This window comes from Trachypithecus francoisi, unplaced genomic scaffold, assembly GCF_009764315.1.
Source record: "Trachypithecus francoisi isolate TF-2019V2 unplaced genomic scaffold, Tfra_2.0 Lachesis_group2, whole genome shotgun sequence".
NCBI lineage: Eukaryota > Metazoa > Chordata > Mammalia > Primates > Cercopithecidae > Trachypithecus > Trachypithecus francoisi.
Genome location: NW_022681465.1, coordinates 89,879,102 through 89,906,109, shown reverse-complemented (window position 1 = coordinate 89,906,109; position 27,008 = coordinate 89,879,102). Strand labels below are relative to the sequence as shown.

The following is a 27,008-nucleotide window of genomic DNA, read 5'->3' as shown; positions in this document are numbered from 1 at the left end:
CTTCGGTGGTTTTCTTAAGAAGCTCGCCTGGGCAGAAAGTGTTGTTTCCTTATAAATAGACCAGAGGACCTGAATGTTATCCTGGAATCAATGGGCAGGGTGACTAGGCCATCTGAGCACCAAATGCAAAGATTATAGGCTGAAATATTTTCCTGTAGGTATTTATACCATTTTACTTAGACTCCTTCTTTCATGCCCTTTTCTTTATATGCACATTCTCCAACAGCGGAAACAGCATTCCAGAAATGTGCAGGAAGAAGTTAGTTGAATGTGCCTCCTTCTGTGCATATCTATGTGTTTTAAACACAAAACAGATAATGCACAAAGTGCTCATGCTGCCAGATAGCAAGTTCCAAGCAAAACAACTGGTTCTTTTCTGTAACTATAAATAATATCTTGGACAGGTCATAAGACACTACTGAAAGATACTGAGTAATTATACAGCACAGAAAAAGTACTTGCTATGAATTAAAATATGTGGAATTTAATATAAGATCTGAAAATTCTGACAAATCACTTGGCTTCCCTGGATCTCTTCTACCATGTGGTCAAGTACATCGGCTTTGGACTCAGCGCCCAGGTTAGAATCCTGCTTGTGACTACAACCTTGGGCAAATCACTTTGTCTTTCTGGTTTTCTGTTTAAGAGAAAAGACAGCTAATAATACCACCTTGCTATAAAAGAGAGCTAATAATACCACCTTGGTTTATTTGGTTGTTGCAAAAAATAAATTTTAAAATGCACAGAAACATAAAGTGCTTACTTTATGTGTCAGCACTGGGCTTGATAAATGTTGCTATTATTAGTAGTATCATCAAATGAGAAGGTTGAGCCAGAAAATCTGTCAGATCTTTTTGTGACTCAAGGTACTAGGTCTCCAAATACTGAGACCCAAAAATGTACGAATCCTGAAGTAACAGACTTGGGAATCACAGCATTTGTCAGAGTGAAATTAGTGACAGAGACTGTCCCTGAGGCCCCAAGAACTTTCCCTCTGTATTAACCATGTCTTTTATTTTTAGATTTTTTATTTTTTGTATTCTGATGCTTTGACATTTGGGTCCTCACTGATTCTGGAGGGACTGACCCTCCCAGGATTAGCCAGTTTCTAGAGATAGTAAACAACTTACTGGAGCACTCTTTTCAAAGGCAAACCAACCAATCCAGAGCACACACTCCCAACCACCTCCATTTCAGGGCTTTCACACTCTGGGCCACTATCCATCTGCCCTAACCGCTCCAGGACTTACTAAGTGCCAGGCAACTGGGGGATCGCTCCTGTGTCCCAGAGCCCGTTGAAATTGTTCAAACTAGCTAATCTGAACCCTGTGTACTCTGACCCTCCCATTGTTTCCTGCTTCCACAGAGAGGAGGTGTAACACATTCGGGAAGTATAAATGTGTCTATTACTTGTTAAAATGCTTTCTTTGAATGTGGACTGTTGCAAATCTACTAATCCAGTTTGAAGAAGCAGAAAATTCCTACGCAGTGCATGACAAGAAAGCAAACCATCAAGTAGAAAACAAAGAGAGCTTTCCCACTCAGGCTCTTCCTTCCTGATGTAGTAAAAATGCCGCTTGAGGCTGGGCATGGTGGCTTATGTCTGTAATCCCAGCACTTTGGGAGGCTGAGGTGAGTGGATCACTTGAGGTCAGCAGTTTGAGACCAGCCTGGCCAACATGGTGAAATCTCATCTCCCCTAAAAATATCAAAATTAACCAGGTGTGGTAGCACACACCTGTAATTCCAGCTACTCTGGAGGCTGAGGCTGGAGAATTGCTTGAACCTGGAAGGCGGAGGTTGCAGTGGGCCGAGACTGCACCACTGCACTCCAGCCTGGGAGACAGAGTGAGACTCCTTCTCAAAAAAATAAAAATAAAAACAAAAATGCTACTTGAAAACTGGCCTCAAGTTTGATTTTTCTATAGCTGGAGGATTCCACTGACAACCAGGTTGAGATTTATTACAATTTTTGTCATACAACACTTACCTTGAGAAGAAGTATAATGTAGTAGAAATCAGACTAGCCCAGCTAGCAGGAGACTTGGACTTTAGGCTCCGCTCTGGTACTAACTGTAAGGTAAGGTCAAATCACTTAGCCTCTCTATATCTTGGTTTCCTAACTTGGCGGTTCTATCTGGGAGCAGTTTAAAATGAATAGAGTGATCCAAATTAAATCAATGTCTGAAACCTGTCTTGGTAGAGAAAATGGTATAGTGTATTAACCCATGATGACTTTCATACTGTGAAACCATTTTGCCTCTTTTCTTTGAAATGTATAATAGGCTAAGATGAAGATGATGTGGATTTTAATGAATTAGTTACACATAATATAAATGCATAAAAACAATAAGTTGGGAAGAGCAGTTCACTGCTTGGTTATTAAAGCACAATGAGATGACAAGCTATCAGTGCTAAATATATTTCCAAATAAGTGATTTGTGAGAGTTGTTAAACAATCATAACTACCTACAACTAAATATTTTCCAGCACACTTATATTATAGCATAATGCAAGGATTCCCGGAATTATTATAGGAATGCCTATACTTAAGCATACCACTGTTGCTCCTCATTATTTCATCTCCTGCATGCCTCCAATGTGAACTCTTTCAAAAACATTTTCAACATCCCAGATGCATCACTCAAGATTGCCATCTTCAAAAAAAAAAAAACAACCACCACCATATTCAAGAAGACTCTCAATTAGAGCAGTGTTAGAATGTGATAGACCTAGCTTGGAATCCCCTCTTAACCATTCACTATATGCAACCCTGAACAAGTTATTTAATTTATTTAACTGTCCTATATGCAAATTTCTCAAGTAAAATAGGATAGTAATAAATTAAAAGTTTGGTTGTGAGAATTAGAGATAAGGCACAGATAATGCCTAACATATGGTATGTATTCAATAAATGCTAGCTATGCATCATATTTATACAATTTGGTATTTGCTTGTAGAAGTACATAATTATCCAATAAGTATTAATTTCCCTTTCTAACTATACTGCAAGTTCCATAAGCATAAAATCTTTGCGTTGTACTTCTTTTAAATGTTTCACAATCTAATAGACCATAATGGTATATATAACACTATTATATATACTATTATAAAACTAATTTTCACACTCCTAGAATCAGATATGACTTAGGGGCTCCTAATGTACCTAAAGAGGAAGAAATTGGATTATGTTTTCATTGCAATAATATTAATGGCCATTAATCTACTATTGTGACTGACGAGGCGGGAAAAGTGAAGGATTCCCAAGTGACTGAACCCTGATGGGAGTGTTGGGCATCCACAGAGCAGGAGAATGGAAGCCCTAGAATGAGGTCCCAGGCCTGACTGTCTATAGACTTAAAGGGTTTTATTTTTTTAAGAAACTAGTAGATTGTGGAAGATCAGAGACAAATCTGGAAAGAATAACATTTCAGAGACTTTTTCGTGAACTTATGGAAACTGAGCAGCATGAGGAGGTATTAGAGTAGAAGCAACTCAGGGATCTGAGCTTTGGTTGGCCAGAGAAGAGCTATATTTATCCATAAGTGAGATGTAGACATAAATAACTTATTTCAATGCCCCAAAAAAGGTGAGTGAATTAGCACTGGCCAGGGACAAGCATTGCTTTAAAGAAAATATTTTTAAGTGTGAAAAATAATTAATATTATTTGAAATATATCTGATTTACATTAAAGTTAGGTAATTTTGTACCTCAACAAATAATTTCTGTCAAAAACCTACATTGAAAATTTGCCAGAAATGATAAGACTGGCTTAACACACCATGTTGATGTTTTATCTAAATGATTCTAACAACTATTTTTAATTATCTCTACAACAAAAAGAAGAGAGGAAAAAGTGGGGCTATCAACCAGAGGAATGATTGTTCTTTCATATTAGCAAAAAGAACATTGTCACGGAGTTAAGGGACGTATAGTTTCCAAATTAATTTAATTTTCCATTCACCAAAGCCCCTGAGAATTAAGGAACCTTTCTTAAAACTTAATATCAAATGTATCAGATAACAATTGGGTTGCCTGCAGTTTAAAAGGAAGAGAATGAATCAGGACCCATACATGAAGCAATGGACAAAGCTTTTTCTGTCTCCATACAGAAGAGTCTGAGATTGGTATCTACATTAATTGAGGTCAAGTTTCTGAAGAGGAACACTCCCAATAAAAATGCCTTTGGGGAATGATGGAGCAGGGAATATGCCCTGCCTAAGGCCTACTTGTACAAGTTCTTATGTGATGCATGCCTGTGAATTATAACTAGATTTGAAAGACTCTAGAGTTAGAATAAGTAAAACAGTAACGGCCTATTGTAAGCTACCTAAGAAGGTACCTGTCTGTGTATATACCTGCATCTTTAATTTTTACTTTAAATTTCTACTTTAATAAGACCTTTAAGATGTTTAAAGGTCATTCAATTTATACAGATTTTTAAATAAAGGGCTGTTTTCTTTTTTAAAAAAGTTAAAATCCTCTACTCTGGGATTTGTTTGTTTTTTATTTTTAGCTTTCCATATTTATGAAGGGAGGCTTATTGTCAGTCCCACTGATCAGTCCTGGCACCAGCACCAAGTGGTAGTAGCTGTTGTAAATGTCTCAGAAGGAGGTAGAAAACACCTCTTGGGAACTGCCTGATTACAGAGCAAATCAATTTGAGTGGTAGAGGTACAAAGGAATAGGAAAAAGATGCCAAAATTTACTGTAGAAACATTATTCCTATGTACATATTATGATATCCATAAAATATTTACTACATCAGTCTTTTTTGGTGTAACCTTTTTTTTAAATTGGCTGCTTCATCTTTTATATTGCCTTGGACCTGCTATCCACATACATTTTCCTCTGTTTTTTGCTCACTGGTCTCCTAAATTTATCCCACCAGTTTGGCTAAGCTACCTCTGATCTTCTTCTGGAGGTAAGAGGCAAAAAGCTAGCCAAATGGTCTCAAAAGTTTGGGAGAATCTTCTACTTGGTAAAGACCCTGTTTCAAATAAATATTTCATTTCATTTGTTTTATTTGCATATATAAACATAGCTCTTAGAGTTGAAAACAGTTTGCACAGTATAAATAGACATCTTTGAAGTTCTATCTGGAGCTTTATGAAGGGTCTAAACCTACACTTTTCCTATATTTGGTTGTTTATCTTTTTCTTTAAAACGCCCAGAAAAGGCTGCTCTCTGTGACCTAAAAGCCCAGATCTACGTAGCCTATTTTATAGATTACAAAAATGTCAGAGAAGGACTCACAGACTTTCTCAAGGTTACACAGATCATAAAAGGCAGAGCCAAAGTTTTCCTTCCACCACCACCAAGATAGAGCACCACATGACAACAAGGCATAATAATTCACCCTTCATATCTTAAAGAGGCATCACCACTACTTTCTTTGAAACAGAATGTTCTGCAGCAAAGAGGCTGGAAATTGAGGCTTGTGGATGCCCTGGGGATAGAACAAGGCAGAAAGTTTCTCCCTTACACATGGATATGTTCAACACACTAGCCTGAAGAACACTGCCAGTTCAAAGCCACTTACCCAAATCTGAAGCTTGATTCTCTTTTCATTTTTGAATACAGTTTTTACTTTGAAATCGATCCCAACTGTGCTGACGAATGCAGATGTAAAGGAGTCATCTGCATAACGGAATAGAAAAGATGTTTTCCCCACACTGCTATTGCCGATGATGAGTAATTTGAACATGTAGTCAAAGTTCTGATCAGAGGAGTCTTTCTGGCCATACCTGGCATCTTGGGCAGAGGCCATCTGTGATAAAAACAAAACAAAACAAAAGCAAAAAAGGTGTGAATCAGACCCTCATTTGATATGAAGCTAGCAGCATATTCATTATTGGCCTTGCCAGAAACAGATGTCAGACACTCAGGAGGCGAGTGGAGAGTGCTCCCCAGTCGTCCTCTGATATTGGTATCCATGGCAATAATTCCCTGCTGGAAGACAGAACAGCAAATCTTACAGGCCTTTCCAGCTGTGTTGGTGCATGTCACTGCTCAGCATTCAGAACCAATCAAAGACACCAAAGGGGATGTCTATAAGGGTAACATGACAAGCAAAGAGATGAGAAATTGGCCAGGGCATGTGAGCTCTGAAACTTTATAATCCTACTGACGGAGACACCAAGGTAGCTGAACAGCAGGGTATTTCTTCCTGAATTATCTGAATGATTCGACTCTCTCTTATTTCATAGGGAAGCACACCCAAAGCATATCTCTGCTTCATTTATTATCATATCAAATCAACATCCTAACATAAATGGCTGTGTTTTCTAAATTAAAAATAATTATCATGGGAAATATATATAGTTCAATGTGCCAGATACTGTTAACTCATTTAATCACTCACAGTAACCCAATGAGATGGGTACTTTTAATATTCACATATTAAAACGAGAAAATCAAGGCTCAGAGATATTAAGTAACTTGCTCAACTTTATACAGGTGTTAATAGTAGAGGCAGGATTCAAACAAGCAGTGTGGTACCAGGGCTCATGTTCTTGACACCTGCCCTATTTCCAAATGACGACTAGGCAGGCATGCACAAGTGCCCTAGAAGATCATGTCAGAAATATTCATTGTGAAATGCATCACAGGAGAGCCTGACCTGGGTTCAAAACTTACCTCCACTGTGTGGAGCTGGGTGACTTTGGTTTATTATTTTAAATTGGTGTGCTGCAGTTTCCTGCCTTACATGAAATGGGAAAATATAATATATAACTTGGAATTCTTGTGAAAATAATAGATGATACGACTGTAAAGTAGATATGTAAAGCATCTAGCATAAATAGAAAATGGTCTCTACAATGAATTACAAATGCTTTAGGTGGATATTGGCTTTTATTTATCTTTTTTGATGATCATCTTAACATCTATCAAAAATGGTGTTGCATAACTTCTAAGTACCATTTGGCTCAATATAGAAAAGAGGTATTTAGAATGTTGCATCCCACTGATTAGTACATTTGCTCAGCACATTTTCTGATGCTATAAATTATTTGGCAATTGTTATTGTGTTTAATATGGTAGCCACTAGTCACATATGGCGATTTAAGTTTATATTAACATGAAATAAAATTAGAAATTCAGTTCCTCAATCATAGTAGCCACATTTCAAGTGCAAAATAGCAACATATGACTAATGGCTACTGTACCGGACAGTGCAAACTACAGAACATTGGCATAATTGCAGAAAGCTCTATTGTACAATGCTAGGCTAAACAGTCTATTTTCCATTTCCCATAAAAGCTGATTAATAGTTACATCTTTCTCTTTGGGGTAGTGGTAGGAAAAGGGAGAAGCTCCAAGAGATGGCAAAATGTTAGAAACAGTAAACAGTGCTCAGCCTCATCTAGGACAACATTGGTTGTTGTCCTAGATGTCAAGGTATGTGTGTATGTGTGTGTGTGCACGTATGTTTACAGAAAACTGAGGAAAAAGGAAAAAGGGAAATGGTGAGATAGTGTATTCCTCATCTACAAATACTTAATGCCAGCAAGATAATGCAATTTTATGTATAAGAATAAGGACAAACACAAAACCTGTGCGTATCTCATGAAAGTTGAGGATAATAAAGATTCAAATTGCATTTTACATTTTCTTATTAAACATAAGCTTAAGCATTTCTCTTTTTAAGTCTATACAACCACACAAATATATTTAGAAATTGTGAAAACCTGTAACAAATGCTTCCCAGTGGGCAGAGGTTGGCCTCTGAAAGAGGCAGATAGCATCACTTTCTTTTTTGGCCCACCAGCCCACATGCTAAGGTCAACTTTCCTCAACACATGCCAGCCAAGGGCAAAAGTAGGATTGCAACTCTTGACCACTAATTTGAACAATGATATCTTGCCATGATGATTTCTGGTCCTCCAGAAAGCCAGTTAACTGTTTTGTTTGGCAGTGCTACTCCTGCAGACATTGCCCTTTCACTATTTAATGCCCCTCTCCTATATGAGCTGCTAAATTCAAACAGGCCTAAAAATGGCCTTCATTAAGAAGATCCTTTTACCTTTTTTCATATGAACCAACCTGGATTTGGGAGTCTGGTAAGAATGTTCAGCTAAGCCACAGCCAGAAAAGGGTTACTATGCATTTCCTAGAGCTGCTCACTTACTTGGCCTGATAGCTTACTATCTGTTGCACCCCCATAACCCTATGGTGACATTCAAACTGAGGTCTGAGGATCTCTAGGATATCTCAAAAGATGTAATGAAGACTGCTGCTATCAATTTCAGGTGCCATTCCAAAATTAGGTTGGTTTCAAAACCTGAAGAAACATAATTGCCCCTCACTATCTATAGGAGTTGGTTCCAGTACCTCCCATGGACACCACAATCTGCAGATGCTCAAGTACTTGATATAAAATGATGTGGTATTCACATATGCATATTCTCCTGTATAGTTTAAATTATCTACAGATTATTTATAATACCTAATACAATGTGAATGCTATATAAATAGTGGTTATTATTCTGTATTATTTAGGAAATGAAAACAAGAAAAAAAAGTCTGTACATGTTCAGTACACATGAAATTTTTTCCCAAATATTTTCTATCTGCAACTAGTTCACTCCACACATGGGAACTCATGGATATGAAGGGTGAATTATATAGATATCACTAATATATAGTCTTTTGGAATATGACTGTATGCATTTAGATGAAGACAAGCACAACTGGGACAGCAGTATCTTTAATTTCAAGGGCTAATATACCTTGTTGTGTTAGCAGCAAAGAAGGTAATGGGGGCAAAAGAGGGTGTCTAGGAGGGAGACAGAGTTGGTGGACATGTGTACCCAGAAAAATTCTTCTCAGGAAGAGCCTCTAAAGAATTAATCAGAAAAAGTTATTATCTCACTTATTCTTGAAGACTCTTTTTTTATACTATTTCCTAATTTAACACACCTAATAAGATTCACAAAGAGCCAAAAAGATATGCATTTGGAACGTATGTGTGTTTTTGTAAAACTTCAGAATAATGGAATAAATCCTAGCTCAGGGGCGGAGCAAGATGGCCGAATAGGAACAGCTCCAGTCTCCAACTCGCAGTGCGAGCGACACAGAAGACCAGTGATTTCTGTATTTTCAACTGAGGTACTAGGGTCACCTCACTAGGGAGTGCCGGACAATCGGTGCTGGTCAGCTGCTGCAGCCTGACCAGCGAGAACTGAAGCAGCGGGAGGCATCGCCTCACCTGGGAAGCGCAAGGGGGAAGGGAATCCCTTTTCCTAGCCAGGGGAACTGAGACACACAACACCTGGAAAATCAGGTGACTCCCACCCCAATACTGTGCTTTAAGCAAACAGGCACACCAGGAGAATATATCCCACACCTGGCCAGGAGGGTCCCACGCCCACGGAGCCTCCCTCATTGCTAACACAGCAGTCTGCTATCTAACCGCAAGGCAGCAGCCAGGCTAGGGGAGGGGCGCCCGCCATTGCTGAGGCTTAAGTAGGTAAACAAAGCCGCTGGGAAGGTCGAACTGGGTGGAGCTCACAGCAGCTCAAGGAAACCTGCCTGTCTCTGTAGACGCCACCTCTGGGGACAGGGCACAGTTAACAACAACAACAACAATAACAAAAGAAGCAGGAACCTCTGCAGACGCAAACGACTCTGTCTGACAGCTTTGAAGAGAGCAGTGGATCTCCCAACACGGAGGCTGAGATCTGAGAAGGGACAGACTGCCTGCTCAAGTGGGTCCCTGACCCCTGAGTAGCCTAACTGGGAGACATCCCCCACTAAGGGCAGTCTGACACCCCACACCTCACAGGGTGGAGTACACCCGAGAGGAAGCTTCCAAAATAAGAATCAGACAGGTACACTTGCTGTTCAGCAATATTCTATCTTCTGCAACCTCTGCTGCTGATACCCAGGCAAACAGGGTCTGGAGTGGACCTCAAGCAATCTCCAACAGACCTACAGCTGAGGGTCCTGACTGTTAGAAGGAAAACTATCAAACAGGAAGGACACCTATACCAAAACCCCATCAGTACGTCACCATCATCAAAGACCAGAGGCAGATAAAACCACAAAGATGGGAAAAAGGCAGGGCAGAAAAGCTGGAAATTCAAAAAATAAGAGCGCATCTCCCCCTGCAAAGGAGCGCAGCCCATCGCCAGCAATGGATCAAAGCTGGTCAGAAAACGACTTTGACAAGATGAGAGAAGGATTCAGTCCATCAAACTTCTCAAAGCTAAAGGAGGAATTACGTACCCAGCGCAAAGAAACTAAAAATCTTTAAAAAAGAGTGGAAGAATTGACAGCTAGACTAATTAATGCAGAGAAGGTCATAAATGAAGTGACAGAGATGAAAACCATGACACGAGAAATACGTGACAAATGCACAAGCTTCAGTAACCAACTCGATCAACTGGAAGAAAGAGTATCAGCAATTGAGGATCAAATGAATGAAATGAAGCGAGAAGAGAAACCAAAAGAAAAAAGAAGAAAAAGAAATGAACAAAGCCTGCAAGAAGTATGGGATTATGTAAAAAGACCAAATCTACGTCTGATTGGGGTGCCTGAAAGTGAGGGGGAAAATGGAACCAAGTTGGAAAACACTCTTCAGGATATCATCCAGGAGAACTTCCCCAACCTAGTAGGGCAGGCCAACATTCAAATTCAGGAAATACAGAGAACACCACAAAGATACTCCTCCAGAAGAGCAACTCCAAGACACATAACTGCCAGATTCACCAAAGTTGAAATGAAGGAAAAAATCTGAAGGGCAGCCAGAGAGAAAGGTCGGGTTACTCACAAAGGGAAGCCCATCAGACTAACAGCAGATCTCTCGGCAGAAACTCTATAAGCCAGAAGAGACTGGGGACCAATATTCAACATTCTTAAAGAAAAGAATTTTAAACCCAGAATTTCATATCCAGCCAAACTCAGTTTCATAACTGAAGGAGAAATAAAATCCTTTACAGATAAGCAAATGCTTAGAGATTTTGTCACCAACAGGCCTGCCTTACAAGAGACCCTGAAGGAAGCCCTTAACATGGAAAGGAACAACCGGTACCAGCCATTGCAAAAACATGCCAAAATGTAAAGACCATCGAGGCTAGGAAGAAACTGCATCAACTAACGAGCAAAATAACCAGTTAATATCATAATGGCAGGATCAAGGTCACACATAACAATATTAACCTTAAATGTAAAGGGACTAAATGCTCCAATTAAAAGACACAGACTGGCAAACTGGATAAAGAGTCAAGACCCATCAGTCTGCTGTATTCAGGAGACCCATCTCACATGCAGAGACATACATAGGCTCAAAATAAAGGGATGGAGGAAGATCTACCAAGCAAATGGAGAACAAAAACAAGCAGGGGTTGCAATCCTAGTCTCTGATAAAACAGACTTTAAACCATCAAAGATCAAAAGAGACAAAGAAGGCCATTACATAATAGTAAAGGGATCAATTCAACAGGAAGAGCTAACTCTCCTAAATATATATGCACCCAATACAGGAGCACCCAGATTCATAAAGCAAGTCTTTAGAGACTTACAAAGAGACTTAGACTCCCATACAATAATAATGGGAGACTTCAACACTCCACTGTCAACATTAGACAGATCAAGGAGACAGAAAGTTAACAAGGATATCCAGGAATTGAACTCATCTCTGCACCAAGCGGACCTAATAGACATCTATAGAATTCTCCACCCCAAATCAACAGAATATACATTCTTCTCAGCACCACATCGCACTTATTCCAAAATTGACCACATAATTGGAAGTAAAGCACTCCTCAGCAAATGTAAAAGAACAGAAATTATAACAAACTGTCTCTCAGACCACAGTGCAATCAATTAGAACTCAGGACTAAGAAACTCAATCAAAACCGCTCAACTACATGGAAACTGAACAACCTGCTCCTGAATGACTACTGGGTACATAATGAAATGAAGGCAGAAATAAAGATGTTCTTTGAAACCAATGAGAACAAAGATACAACATACCAGAATCTCTGGGACACATTTAAGCAGTGTGTAGAGGGAAATTTATAGCACTAAATGCCCACAAGAGAAAGCAGGAAAGATCTAAAATTGACACTCTAACATCACAATTAAAAGAACTAGAGAGGCAAGAGCAAACACATTCAAAAGCTAGCAGAAGGCAAGAAATAACTAAGATCAGAGCAGAACTGAAGGAGATAGAGACACAAAAAACCCTCCAAAAAATCAATGAATCCAGGAGTTTGTTTTTTGAAAAGATCAACAAAATTGACAGACTGCTAGCAAGACTAATAAAGAAGAAAAGAGAGAGGAATCAAATAGACGCAATAAAAAATGATGAAGGGGATATCACCACCGACCCCACAGAAACACAAACTACCATCAGAGAATACTATAAACACCTCTACACAAATCAACTAGAAAATCTAGAAGGAAGCCGGGCGCGGTGGCTCACGCCTGTAATCCCAGCACTTTGGGAGGCCGAGGCGGGCGGATCACAAGGTCAGGAGATCGAGACCACAGTGAAACCCCGTCTCTACTAAAAATACAAAAAAAATTAGCCGGGCGCGGTGGCGGGCGCCTATAGTCCCAGCTACTCAGGAGGCTGAGGCAGGAGAATGGCGTGAACCCAGGAGGCGGAGCTTGCAGTGAGCTGAGATCCGGCCACTGTACTCCAGCCTGGGCGGCAGAGCGAGACTCTGTCTCAAAAAAAAAAAAAAAAAAAAAAAAGAAAATCTAGAAGAAATGGATAATTTCCTGAACACTTACACTCTTCCAAGACTAAACCAGGAAGAAGTTGAATCCCTGAATAGATCAATAGCAGGCTCTGAAATTGAGGCAATAATTAATAGCCTACCCACCAAAAAAAGTCCAGGACCAGATGGATTCACAGCTGAATTCTACCAGAGGTACAAGGAGGAGCTGGTACCATTCCTTCTGAAACGATTCCAATCAATAGAAAAAGAGGGAATCCTCCCTAACTCATTTTATGAGGCCAACATCATCCTGATACCAAAGCCTGGCAGAGACACAAAAAAAGAGAATTTTAGACCAATATCCCTGATGAACATCGATGCAAAAATCCTCAATAAAATACTGGCAAACCGGATTCACCAGCACATCAAAAAGCTTATCCACCATGATCAAGTGGGCTTCATCCCTGGGATGCAAGGCTGGTTCAACATTCACAAATCAATAAACGTAATCCAGCATATTAACAGAACCAAAGACAAGAACCACATGATTATCTCAATAGATGCAGAAAAGGCTTTTGACAAAATTCAACAGCCCTTCATGCTAAAAACGCTCAATAAATTCGGTATTGATGGAACGTACCTCAAAATAATAAGAGCTATTTATGACAAACCCACAGCTAATATCATACTGAATGGGCAAAAACTGGAAAAATTATCTTTGAAAACTGGCGCAAGACAGGGATGCCCTCTCTCACCACTCCTATTCAACATAGTCTTGGAAGTTCTGGCTAGGGCAATCAGGCAAGACAAAGAAATAAAGGGTATCCAGTTAGGAAAAGAAGAAGTCAAATTGTCCCTGTTTGCAGATGACATGATTGTATATTTAGAAAACCCCATCGTCTCAGCCCAAAATGTCCTTAAGCTGATAAGCAACTTCAGCAAAGTCTCAGGATACAAAATTAATGTGCAAAAATCACAAGCATTCTTATACACCAGTAACAGACAAACACAGAGCCAAATCATGAATGAACTTCCATTCACAATTGCTTCAAAGAGAATAAAATACCTAGGAATCCAACTTACAAGGGATGTAAAGGATCTCCTCAAGGAGAACTACAAACCACTGCTCAGTGAAATAAAAGAGGACACAAACAAATGGAAGAACATGCCATGCTCATGGATAGGAAGAATGAATATCATGAAAATGGCCATACTGCCCAAGGTTATTTATAGATTCAATGCCATCCCCATCAAGCTACCAATGACTTTCTTCACAGAATTGGAAAAAACTGCTTTAAAGTTCATATGGAACCAAAAAAGAGCCCGCATTGCCAAGACAATCCTAAGTCAAAAGGACAAAGCTGGAGGCGTCACACTACCTGACTTCAAACTATACTACAAGGCTACAGTAACCAAAACAGCATGGTACTGGTACCAAAACAGACATATAGACCAATGGAACAGAACAGAGTCCTCAGAAATAATACCACACATCTACAGCCATCTGATCTTTGACAAACCTGAGAGAAACAAGAAATGGGGAAAGGATTTCCTATTTAGTAAATGGTGCTGGGAAAATTGGCTAGCCATAAGTAGAAAGCTGAAACTGGATCCTTTCCTTACCCCTTATATGAAGATTAATTCAAGATGGATTAGAGACTTAAATGTTAGACCTAATACCATAAAAACCCTAGAAGAAAACCTAGGTAATACCATTCAGGACATAGGCATGGGCAAGGACTTCATGTCTAAAACACCAAAAGCAACGGCAGCAAAAGCCAAAATCGACAAATGGGATCTAATTAAACTAAAGAGCTTCTGCACAGCAAAAGAAACTACCATCAGAGTGAACAGGCTACCTACAGAATGGGAGAAAATTTTTGCAATCTACTCATCTGACAAAGGGCTAATATCCAGAATCTACAAAGAACTCAAACAAATATACAAGAAAAAAACAAACAACCCCATCAAAAAGTGGGCAAAGGATATGAACAGACATTTCGCAAAAGAAGACATTCATACAGCCAACAGACACATGAAAAAATGCTCATCATCACTGGCCATCAGAGAAATGCAAATCAAAACCACAATGAGATACCATCTCACACCAGTTAGAATGGCAATCATTAAAAAGTCAGGAAACAACAAGTGTTGGAGAGGATGTGGAGAAATAGGAACACTTTTACACTGTTGGTGGGATTGTAAACTAGTTCAACCATTATGGAAAACAGTATGGCAATTCCTCAAGGATCTAGAACTAGATGTACCATATGACCCAGCCATCCCACTACTGGGTATATACCCAAAGGATTATAAATCATGCTGCTATAAAGATACATGGACACGTATGTTTATTGCGGCACTATTCACAATAGCAAAGACTTGGAATCAACCCAAATGTCCATCTGTGACAGACTGGATTAAGAAAATGTGGCACATATACACCATGGAATACTATGCAGCCATAAAAAAGGATGAGTTTGCGTCCTTTGTAGGGACATGGATGCAGCTGGAAACCATCATTCTTAGCAAACTATCACAAGAACAGAAAACCAAACACCGCATGTTCTCACTCATAGGTGGGAACTGAACAATGACATCACTTGGACTCGGGAAGGGGAACATCACACATTGGGGCCTATCATGGGGGGGGGGGGATGGGGGAGGGATTGCATTGGGAGTTATACCTGATATAAATGATGAATTGATGGGTGCTGACGAGTTGATGGGTGCAGCACACCAACATGGCACAAGTATACATATGTAACAAACCTGCACGTTATGCACATGTACCCTAGAACTTAAAGTATAATAAAAAAAAAAATTTAAAAAAAATTAAAAAAGTAAAAAAAATAAATAAATCCTAGCTCAGAGGATGAAGAAAGAAACAGCCATAATCTTGCTGAGACCACAAGTGAAGCAATTTGACAGCATAAGAATGTCAAAGAGGCTTACAGACAGGCGCTATGTAAGTTTACTGACATCTCTAAATACTGAAGTCATGTGAACATTCTCAAAATTTTCATGGGGAAATATAGCTGAAATTTGAAAACAGGAACAGGCAAGGGGCACATCAAATTTCATAAAAGATGTACAAAAATGACTCTTCAAATGGTATTATTCTTGAACCTCAAATAACAAATAATCATAGAGTTGGAAAGAATCTTCAGGGCCATGAAACTTCCCACCAACCCATGTCCCTTTCATGGCATCCATCATCTGAGGTTGGTGTCCTAGCTTCATCCTTCACACTGAGCAGCAAGATGTTCACTATGCTGTGAAACAGCCTTTACAGCATAGACAGAACTTCAGGTATCTGAAGGAACCCCTCAGGCTCCATAAGCTTTCTCTTCTCCTGCTTGGATGATCCCAACTGATTTATCCTCTCTTCCCAGGACATGTCTGAAAAATTGAACACCTCCTGCTAGGTTAAAACTGACACCTCTTCAGATTTTCAAAGTCCCATGTGTAGCTCTCATAACTGGTCACAATATTCTAGATATTTATCTACTTAGTGCAAAGTAGAATGAAACCATTATATCTTATCACACTTGACTTAATATAAAGTCTCCTAAAATGCTCATCACTATTTTCACATGACTATTATGAACATAGGTTTCTCCTATTCCCATTCTATATTTGACAACTTATTTTTTATGGAAGTGTCAACCTTTATGTGTATTCTGTTAAATTTCCTCTTGTTTGCTTTGATTTACAATTCAATTGTGATCTGACAATCCCTTCATCAAAAATATTAGTTATCTTTTTCAGATTTGTGTCATTCCTAAATTTGATCAGTATGTATTTTATATGTTCATCTAAGGCCCTCATCAAAATGGAAATCACATTTTAGACAAACAACAATTAACTTTTTAGCCTGGTGAATACATAAATCTATGGGTGAGACCGCAACAGAATGTCATTAAGGAATTCAAAATATGAAGCAAATTCTTAACCTTTGAAAGTTGGTGTCTTGGAAAGCCACTGTGTTGTTGGTCCACGTAGGCCTTGGTTCAAGAGCAGAGAATAGATCATGGATTTAATTGTTGTGTCATTTTAAATTTTAACTATTGTTTTCCCAGAAGTTCTACCGACCAGGAACCAAATAGGTTACCTCTGATTAACACATGTAACCACAGCCTCCTTCAGAGTTGTTCACATTTGTTTTCCAAATTGGATAGGAAAAAGAAATTATTTACAGGAATTCAATTGGCCACTCACAAATCTAAACTGTACTAAGCCATTCTGTGGATCTGATGAGGAAAAACAAAAATAAGTTCTTTCAAAGTTACTATATTTCATACTGATTGGGCAAAAGCATTCCCCTTGAAAACCAGCACAAGACAAGGATGCCCTCTCTCACCACTCCTATTCAACAGAGTATTGGAAGTCCTAGTCAGGGCAATCAGGCAAGAGAAAGAAATGAAAGGCATCCAAATAGGAAGACAGGGAGTCAAACTATCCCTGTTTGCAGACTACGTGATCTTATACCTAGAAAACCCCGTAGCCTTGGCCCAAAAGCTCCTTAAGCCGATAAACAACTTCAGCAAAGTCTAGTGATATAAAAAAATCAATGTGCAAAAATCACTAGCATTCCTATACACCAACAACAGTCAAGCTGAAAGCTAAATCAGGAACACAATTCCATTCACAATTGCCACAAACATATATATATACCCACATATACACACACACACACATACATATACACACACACACACACATATATATATATACACACACACACCTAGCAACACAGCTAACCAGCTAACCAGGGAAGTGAAAGATCTGTACAAAAACAACTACAAAACACTACTCAAAGAAATCAGAGAAGACACAAACAAATGGAAAAATAGTCCATGCTCATGGATAGGAAGAAGCAATATCATTAAAATGGGTATACTGCCGAGAACAACTTATAGATTCAATGATATTCCTATTAAACTACCAATGACATTCTTCACAGAACTAGAAAAAACTACTTTAAAATTCATATTGAACCAAAAAAGAGCATGAATAGCCAAGGCAATCTTAAGCAAAAAGAGCAAAGGCATCATGCTACCCAACCTCAAACTATACTACAGGGCTACAATAACCAAAACAGCATTGTACTGGTACAAAAACAAGAAGCATAGACCAATGGAACAGAATAAAGAACCCAGAAATAAGACTGCACACCTACAACTATCTGATCTTCAACAAACCTGACAAAAACAAGCAATGGGGAAAGGACTCCCTATTCAATAAATGGTGCTGGGAGAACTGGCTAGCAGTATGCAGAAGATTGAAACTGGACCCCTTCCTTATATGGTATACAAAAACTAACTCAAGATGGATTAAAGACTTAAATATAAAACACAACTATAGAAACCCCAGAATACAACCTAGGCAATACCATTCTTGATGTAGGAGCAGGCAAAGATTTCATGACAAAGATGCCAAAACCAACTGAAACAGAAGCAGAAATTGGCAAATAGGTTCTAATTAAACTAAAGAGCTTCTGTACAGCAAAAGAAACTACCAACAGAGTGAACAGACAACCTACAGAATGGGAGAAATTTTTTGCAAACTATACATCTAACAAATGTCTAATATACCACATCTATAAGGAACTTAAACAAATTTACAAGAGAACAACAACAAAAAAACCCATTAAAAAGTAGGCAAAGGGCATGAACAGACACTTCAAACGCAGACATGCAGCCAACAAACATATGAAAAAAGTTCAACATCACTGATCATTACAGAAATGCAAATCAAAACACAATGAGATACCATTTCACACCATTCAGAATGGCTATTACTAAAAAATCAAAAAATAACAGATTCTGGCAAGGTTGCAGAGAAAAAGGAATGCTTATATACTGTTGGTTGGAGTGTAAATTAGTTCAATCATTGTGGAAGACAGTATGGCAATTCCCTAAAGACCTAAAAACAGAAATGCCATTAGACCCAGCGATCTCACCACTGGGTATATACCCAAAGGACCAGACATTGTTCTATTATAAAGACACATGCACATATATGTTCATTATTGCCCTATTCACAATAGCAAAGACATGGAATAAACCTAAATGCCCACCAGTGGTAGACTGGATAAAGAAAATGTGGTACATATACCATGGAATCCTATGCAGTCATAAAAATGTCTTTTGCAGGAACATGGGATGGAGCTGGATGCCATTATTCTTGGCAAACTAACTCAGGAACAGAAAACCAAATACTTCATATTCTCACTTACAAGTGGGAGCTAAATGATGAGAACACATGGACACACAGAGGGGAACGAAACATACTGGGGCCTATCAGACAGTGAAGGGTGGGAGGAGGGAGAGGATTAGGAAAAATAACTAAGGGGTACTAGGCTTAATACCCAGATGATAAAATAATCTGTACAACAAACCCCATGACACAAATTTACCTATATACAAACCTGCACATGTACCCCTAAACTTAAAATAAAGGTTAAATAAAATAAAGCTACTATGTTCCAACTACTACTACTGATAATAGTCTGAGGGTGAATGGAAGGAGGAACTAGGGTAAATTATCCAAAAAACATGCAATTCTTCTTTGAAATTAGAAGGGTAAAAATCAGGATGGGACATATGTATTGGAAGTACAGAAATACATAAAGTAGATTCAAACCTCAATCATTGTCACCTGTGAAAAAAGAAAAGAAAATGGCAAATTGCAAACAAAAAACATACTCAACATTGTTGATATTAGAAAATGCAAATTAAGACCCCAGTGAGATACCACTGTATACCTATTATAACAGCTACAATTAGAAAAAAAATTAAAACCTGACAACAATTGCTGGCAAGAATGTGGAGCAACCAGAATGCTCATAAATTGCTGCTGAGACTGTTTAAAATGGCACACAGCCTCTCTGACAAACAGTTTAGCACTTTCTCATGAAGCTAAATTGTATTTACCATATGACCTAACAATTCCACTCCTAGGGATTTGCCCAAGAGAAATAAAAACGTATGTACACACACACACACACACACACACACACACAGAGAGAGAGAGAGAGGAGAGAGAGAGAGAGAGAGAGAGAAACAAAAATCATTTTTTTCTGACAGCTTCAAAGTAAAGGCTAAATTTTTAAAGCCAAGAAAGAAAATATTTAAAGTTAGCATTTCCAAACATCTGTCATCTGGACTCCAGGCTATTTGTCCTGGTGAAAGTCCTCATCTGTGCACAGGTTTGCAGGTGTCCACGTTTGTCTCTCAGAATCGATTAGAATCGTGATGTGCTTTGCAATCTCTGGCCAGCAATTTCTCCATGTGTCTGCTACTGTTTGCTCTTGCAGGAGCCAGTTCACTGTTTACAACTCACCATCAAGCTGAAAGGATGCTGCCCAGGGAACAGGAAGTGGCCAAGGCGCTGGAATATTTAAATCCTAACCCTGGCTTCTGAAGTGAGGGGGCCCAGAAAAAGTCAGATTCAGAAATTTTCTTTACCTTAGTAGGGAATGAATAACTATTTTATGGGACTCACAGGAAAATATATACAATAGTATGCCAAATTATGGTAATGCTTTCAAAATGCAAACCACTATACATTTTAAAGGTATAAAGGCATTCCTCAAGCTAAATTTCACCTTTCTTTCAGGCTTTCTCTGGATCGCCAACTCATGTGTAGCTTCTTTAGTAGATGCGGATAACTCTCAGCTTATGTACTGGAATATGGCTAAATAATAACAGCAGCATGGGTCTTACATGTTCTATGTGCTTTACATGTATTATCACATCTAATCTTTGCACCATCCCTAGAAGGTGTAACTAGTTCAACCATTAGCATCCTCTTTTTAAAGGAAAAGAACCTTCTGGTCCATTTCAAAGACTACTTTCCACTTTTGCCTGCTGGAAAAATGAGACATTTTTCTCTGATCTTCACTGGAGGACCTGCTAGGGCTCCTGAAGGTAAAATGTAAAAAGGGTGAAGGGGCCCCCTAAGACAGCACCCCCTGGAATTTTTCTCTCTCAGACTGGTCCACACTGAGCCTCCAGCAATGCAATTATAGTTGAGATTTTTCTTTTCTTTTTTTATTATACTTTAAATTCTAAGGTACATTGCACAACATGCAGGTTTGTTACATAGGTATACATGTGCCATGTTGGTTTGCTGCACCCATCAACACGTCATTTACATTAGGCATTTCTCCTAATGCTATCCCTCCCCCCGCCCCCTATCCCCCGACAGGTCCTGGTGTGTGATGTTCCCCACCCTGTGTCCAAGTGTTCTTATTGTTCAATTCCCACCTAAGAGTGAGAACATACAGTGTTTGGTTTTCTGTCCTTGTGTGATAGTTTGCTGAGAATGATGGTTTCCAGCTTTATCCATGTCCCTACAAAGGACATGAACTCATCCTTTTTATGGTTGCATAGTATTCCATGGTGTATATGTGCCACATTTTCTTTATCCAGTCTATCATTGATGGACATTTGGGTTGGTTCCAAGTCTTTGTTATTGTGAATAGTGCCACAATAAACATACATGTGCATGTGTCTTTATAGTAGCATGATTTATAATCCTTTGGGTATATATCCAGTAATGGGATCTCTGGGTCAAATGGTACTTCTAGTACTAGATCCTTGAGGAATACTCACACTGTCTTGCACAATGGTTGAACTAATTTACACTCCCACCAATAGTGTAAAAGTGTTCCTATTTCTCCACATCCTCTCCAGCATCTGTTGCTTTTTGACATTTTAATGATAGCCATTCTAACTGGCATGAGATAGTATCTCATTGTGGTTTTGGTTTGCATTTCTCTGATGGCCAGTGATGATGAGCATTTTTTCATGTGTCTGTTGGCTGCATAAATGTCTTCTTTTGAGAAGTGTCTGTTCATATTCTTTGCCCAATTTTTGATGGGGTTGTTTGTTTTTATCTTGTAAATTTGTTTAAGTTCTTTGTAGATTCTTTGTAGATTCTGGATATCAGCCCTTTGTCAGATGCAACCCGTGGCTTTTTTTGCTTTCCATTTGCTTGGTAGATCTTCCTCCATCCCTTTATTTTGAGCCTACATGTGTCTCTGCACATAAGATGGGTCTCCTGATTACAGCATACTGATGGGTTTGGACTCTTTATCCAATTTGCCAGTCTGTGTCTTTTAATTGGGGTACTTAGCCCATTTACATTTAAGGTTAATATTGTTATGTGTGAATTTGGTCCTGTCATTATGATGTTAGCTAGTTATTTTGCCCATTAGTTGATGCAGTTTCTTCCTAGCATCGACAGTCTTTACAATTTGGATATTTTTGCAGTGGTTCGTACCAGCTGTTTCCTTCCATGTTTAGTGCTTCTGTCAGGAGCTCTTGTAAAGTAGGCCTGGTGGTAACAAAATCTCTCAGCATTTGCTTGTCTGTAAAGGATTTTATTTCTCCTTCATTTATGAAGCTTAGTTTCGCTGGATATGAGATTCTGGAATGAAAATTCTTTTCTTTAAGAATGTTGAATATTTCCCCCGCTATCTTCTGGCTTGTAGGATTTCTGCTGAGAGATCTGCTGTTAATCTGATGGGCTTCCCTTTGGGGGTAACCCAACCTTTCTCTCTGGTTGCCCTTAACATTTTTTCCTTCATTTCAACCTTGGTGAATCTGACAATTATGTGTCTTGGGGTTGCAATTCTTGAGGAGTATCTCTGTGATGTTCTCTGTATTTCCTGAATTTGAATGTTGGCCTGCCTTGCTAGGTTGGGGAAGTTCTCCTGGATAATATCCTGAAGAGTGTTTTCCAAATTGGTTCCATTCTCCCCGTCACTTTCAGGTACAACAATCAAACGTAGATTTGGTCTTTTCACATAGTCTCATATTTCTTGGAGGCTTTGTTCATTTCTTTTTGCTTTTTTCTCTAATCTTGTCTTCTTGTTTTATTTCATTAATTTGATCCTCAGTCACTGATATCCTTTCTTCCACTTGATCAAATTGGCTATTGAAGCTTTGTGCATGCGTCATGAAGTTCTCGTGCCACGGTTTTCAACTCCATCAGGTCATTTAAAGTCTTCTCTACACTGCTTATTCTAGTTAGCCATTCATCTAACTTTTTTCCAAGGTTTTTACCTTCCTTGTGATGGGTTAGAACATGCTCCTTTAGCTCAGAGATGTTTGTTATGACCAACCTTCTGAAGCCTTCGTCTGTCAACTTGTCACAGTCATTCTCCGTCCAGCTTTGTTCTGTTGCTGGTGAGGAGCTGAGATCCTTTGGAGGAGAAGCAGCACTCTGGTTTTTGGAATTTTCAGCTTTTCTGCTCTGGTTTCTCCCCACCTGTGGTTTTATCCACCTTTGGTCTTTGATGTTGGTAACCTACAGATGGATTTTGGTGTAGATGGCCTTTTTGTTGATGTTGATGCTATTCTTTCTGTTTGTTAGTTTTCCTTCTAACAGGTCCCTCAGCTGCAGGTCTGTTGGAGTTTGCTGGAGGTCCACTCCAGACCCTGTTTGCCTGGGTATTACCAGCAGAGGCTGCAGAACAGCAAATATTGTAGAGCAGCCTATATTGCTGCCTGATCCTTCCTCTGGAAGCTTCATCCTAGAGGGGCACCCACCCGTATGAGTTCTGTCGGCCCCTACTAGGAGGTGTCTCCCAGTTAGGCTACATTGGGTTCAGGGACCCACTTGAAGAGGCAGTCTGTCAGTTCTCAGAACTCAAACGCTGTGCTGGGAGAACCACTGCTCTCTTCACAGCTGTCAAACAGGGACATTTAAGTCTGCAGAAGTTTCTGCTGGCTTTTGTTCAGTTATGCCCTGCCCACAGACGGGGAGTCTATAGAGGCAGTAGGCCTTGCTGAGCTGCGGTGGGCTCCGCCCAGTTTGTGCTTTCCGGCCACTTTGTTTACCTATTCAAGCCTCAGCAATGGCAGATGCCCCTCCCTCACCAGGCTACCACCTTACAGGTAGATCTCAGACTGCTGTGCTATCAGTGAGCAAGGCTCCATTGGCGTGGGACCTGCCAAGCCACAGTATTTGGCCAGAGTGTCCCATTTTTCCAGATGCAGTCTGTCACAGCTTCCCTTGGCTAGGAAAGGGAAATCTCCTGACCCCTTGCACTTCCTGGGTGAGGTGATACCCCACCTTGCTTTGGCTCACCCTCCATGGGCTGCACCCATTGTCCAACCAGTCCCAATGAGATGAAACAGGTACCTCAGTTGGAAATGCAGAAATCATCCATCTTCTGCGTCAATCACGCTGGGAGCTGCAGACCAGAGCTGTTAGTATTCGGCCATCTTGGAACAGAAGCCCTCTTTTTTTTTCATTTTTTGAGACAGAGTTTCACTCTTGTCACCCAGGTTGGAGTGCACTGGCACTATCTTGGCTCACTGCAACTTCCGCCTCCCGGGTTTAAGCAATTCTCCCGCCTCAGTTTCCCAAGTAGCTGGGATTACAGGCACTTGGTGCCCACCACCACATTCGGTTAATTCTTGTATTTTTAGTAGAAACAGGGTTTCACTATGTTGGCCAAGATGATCTCGAAACCCTGACCTCAAAAGATCCGCCTGCCTCGGCCTCCCAAAGTACTAGGATTACAGGTGTGAGCGACTCTGCCCAGCCAGTTCAGGTTTTTCTACTTCAGTGCTAGTTCCCACAGAAGTTTCTGCTCTATTAAGTTGTGATTTTCTGTATCTGCCTGTCTGTCACTCCAATTACGAGGGGCAGTGATTTGCCCTGTGACTTCATTTCTCTGATGGATATAAGAAGAGTTGTTGATTTTTAGTTTGTTCAGCTTTTTTCTAGTGTGAAGATGGAAGTGATGATTTCCAAGCTCCTCACATGCAGAACTAAAATCATCTCCATTTTAAAGATGAAATTAAAGGAATCTGAGGGGAGGGAGAATCATGGTGGATGGGAGGCAGGATTAGATTGTGCTCTGTACAGAGCAGCATATGGAGGCTTGCACTGTGAATTTTAGCTCCAGATTGACTGCAAGAAAAAACCAGCAATCCTGAGAGGACCCACAGACCTTCTGAAGGAAGCAGACTGCTCCTGCAGAACCCAGGAGATAACCCAAATACTGTGAGTGCCCCAATTGTGCAACTGGAAAAGGGAGGTCCTCCTCTCCCAAACACACACCCCACTGGAGAAGTTGAAGGTTTGTTTGTGAGAGAAGTTTCAGACTTTACCTGGAGCTGAGTCAAGTTAGAGACCTGAGCCAAGAGAAATTCAGGGGTAGAGGAAGCAGCAGAAAGGCCCTGCGAGCGCTCCGGGTCCCCAAGCAGCCCATTGCTGCCTGGCACCACAGGGATCCATCTGGAGGACAGCCAGAGGAGCAGGGGGTAAAACTCCACAGAGAGAAGGAATTCTCTAGGTGAACTTTGTAACAATATGAACAGGGTAAGAATCCTCCTGGCCAGAACTAGTGGGAGGGCACAAATCTGAATCCAGCTGGCAGACTTCACAGGCTGGGAAAGAACTAAAGCCTTTTTCTTTTGCAGCTGTGAGGCGGAAAGCTTCAGGCAAGTTTTCAAGCCCATCTTGCCCTCCATCTGGAAACAGAACCGGGGCTGTTGTTGGGGTCACAGTGTGAGTGAGACCAGCCCTTCAGTTTGCATAGGAGCTGGGTGAGGCCTGTGACTGCCGACTTTCCCCTACTTCCCTGACAACCTCCATGACTCAGCAGAGGCAGCCATAACCCTTCCACAACTCCAGTGACCTGGAAATCTCACCCCCATCTGCCACAGCAGCTGAAGCAAGACCCACCCAAAGAGAGTCTGAGCTCAGACAGGACTAGGCCAGCTCCCCATAGTCCTTCCCTACCCACCCACCTTTCTGGTAGTGGAAGACAAAGTACATATAATCTTGGGAGGTCTAGAGCCCTGCCTACTGCCGGTCCCTCTCCACATTTCTATAGCTGATGCTTTCTGCAAAGTGCCACCTCCTGGCAGAAGGCCAACCAGCACAAAAATAGAGCATTAAACCACCAAAGCTAAGGACGCTCATGGAATCCACTGCACCCTCTGCCACCTCCAGTGGAATAGGCACTGATATCCACACCTGAGAGACCCATAGATGGTTCACATCACAGGACTCTGTGCAGACAACCCCCAGTACCAGCCTGGAGCCAGGTAGACTGGCTGGGTGGCTAGACCCAGAAGACAGACAACAATCACTGCAGTTTGGCTCACAGGAAGCCACATCCACAGGAAAAGGGGGAGAGTACTACATCAAGGGAATACTCTGTGGGACAAACAAAGAAATCTGAACAACAGCCTTCAGCTCTAGACCTTCCCTCTGACAGAGCCTACCCAAATGAGAAGGAACCAGAAAACCAACCCTGGTAATATGACAAAACAAGGCTCTTCAACACCCCCAAAAATCACACTAGTTTACCTGCAATGAATCCAAACCAAGAAGAAATCCCTGATTTGCCTAAAAAAGAATTAAGGAGGTTAGTTACTAAGCTAATCAGGGAGGGACGAGAGAAAGGCAAAGCCCAATGTAAGGAAATCCAAAAAATGGTATAAGAAGTGAAGGGAGAAATATTCAAGGAAATAGATAGCTTAAAGAAAAAACAATCAAAAATTCAGGAAACTTTGGACACATCTTTAGAAATGTGAAATGCTCAGGAAAATCTCAGCAACAGAATTGAACAAGTAGAAGAAAGAAATTCAAAGCTTGAAGACAAGTGCTTTGAATTAACCCAATCAAACAAAGACAAATAAAAAAGAATAAGAAAATATGAACAAAGCCTCCAGAGTCTGGGATTATGTTAAATGACCAAACCTTAGAATAATCGGTGTTCCTGAAGAAGACAATTCTAAAAGCTTGGAAAACATATTTGGGGGAATAATCGAGGAAAACTTCCCCAGCCATGCTAGAGATCTAGACATCCAAATACAAGAAGCACAAGGAACACCCGGGAAATGCATCACAAAAAGATCTTCGTGTAGGCACATCGTCATCAGGTTATCCAAAGTTAAGACATAGGAAAGAATCTTAAGAGCTGTGAGACAAAAGCACCAGGTAACCTATAGAGGAAAACCTATCAGATTAACATCATATTTCTCGGAAGAAACCCTATGAGCTAGAAGGGAGTGGGGCCATATCTTCAGCTTCCTCAAACAAAACAATTATCAGCCAAGAATTTTGTATTCAGCAAAACTAAGCATCATATATGAAGGAAAGATACAGTTATATTCAGACAAGCAAAACAATTATCAGCCAAGAATTTTGTATTCAGCAAAACTAAGCATCATGAAGGAAAGATACAGTTATATTCAGACAAGCAAATGCTGAGAGAAGTCACCATTACCAAGCCACCACTACAAGAACTGCTAAAAGGAGCTCTAAACCTTGAAACAAATCCTGGAAACACATCAAAACAA

At 40.1% G+C, this 27,008-nt stretch overlaps 1 protein-coding gene across 2 annotated transcripts in view; it reads right to left on the bottom strand.

Annotated features, from left to right (window-relative positions):
• The window catches only part of RAB3C (RAB3C, member RAS oncogene family), a 306,210-nt gene that overhangs the window by 258,579 nt on the left and 20,623 nt on the right, over positions 1–27,008 (bottom strand). For both annotated transcript variants that reach the window (XM_033179628.1, XM_033179627.1), the window contains exon 2: positions 5,544–5,771. In XM_033179628.1, coding sequence (XP_033035519.1) covers positions 5,544–5,771 — 228 coding nt within the window. The remainder of the gene's footprint in view (positions 1–5,543; positions 5,772–27,008) is intronic.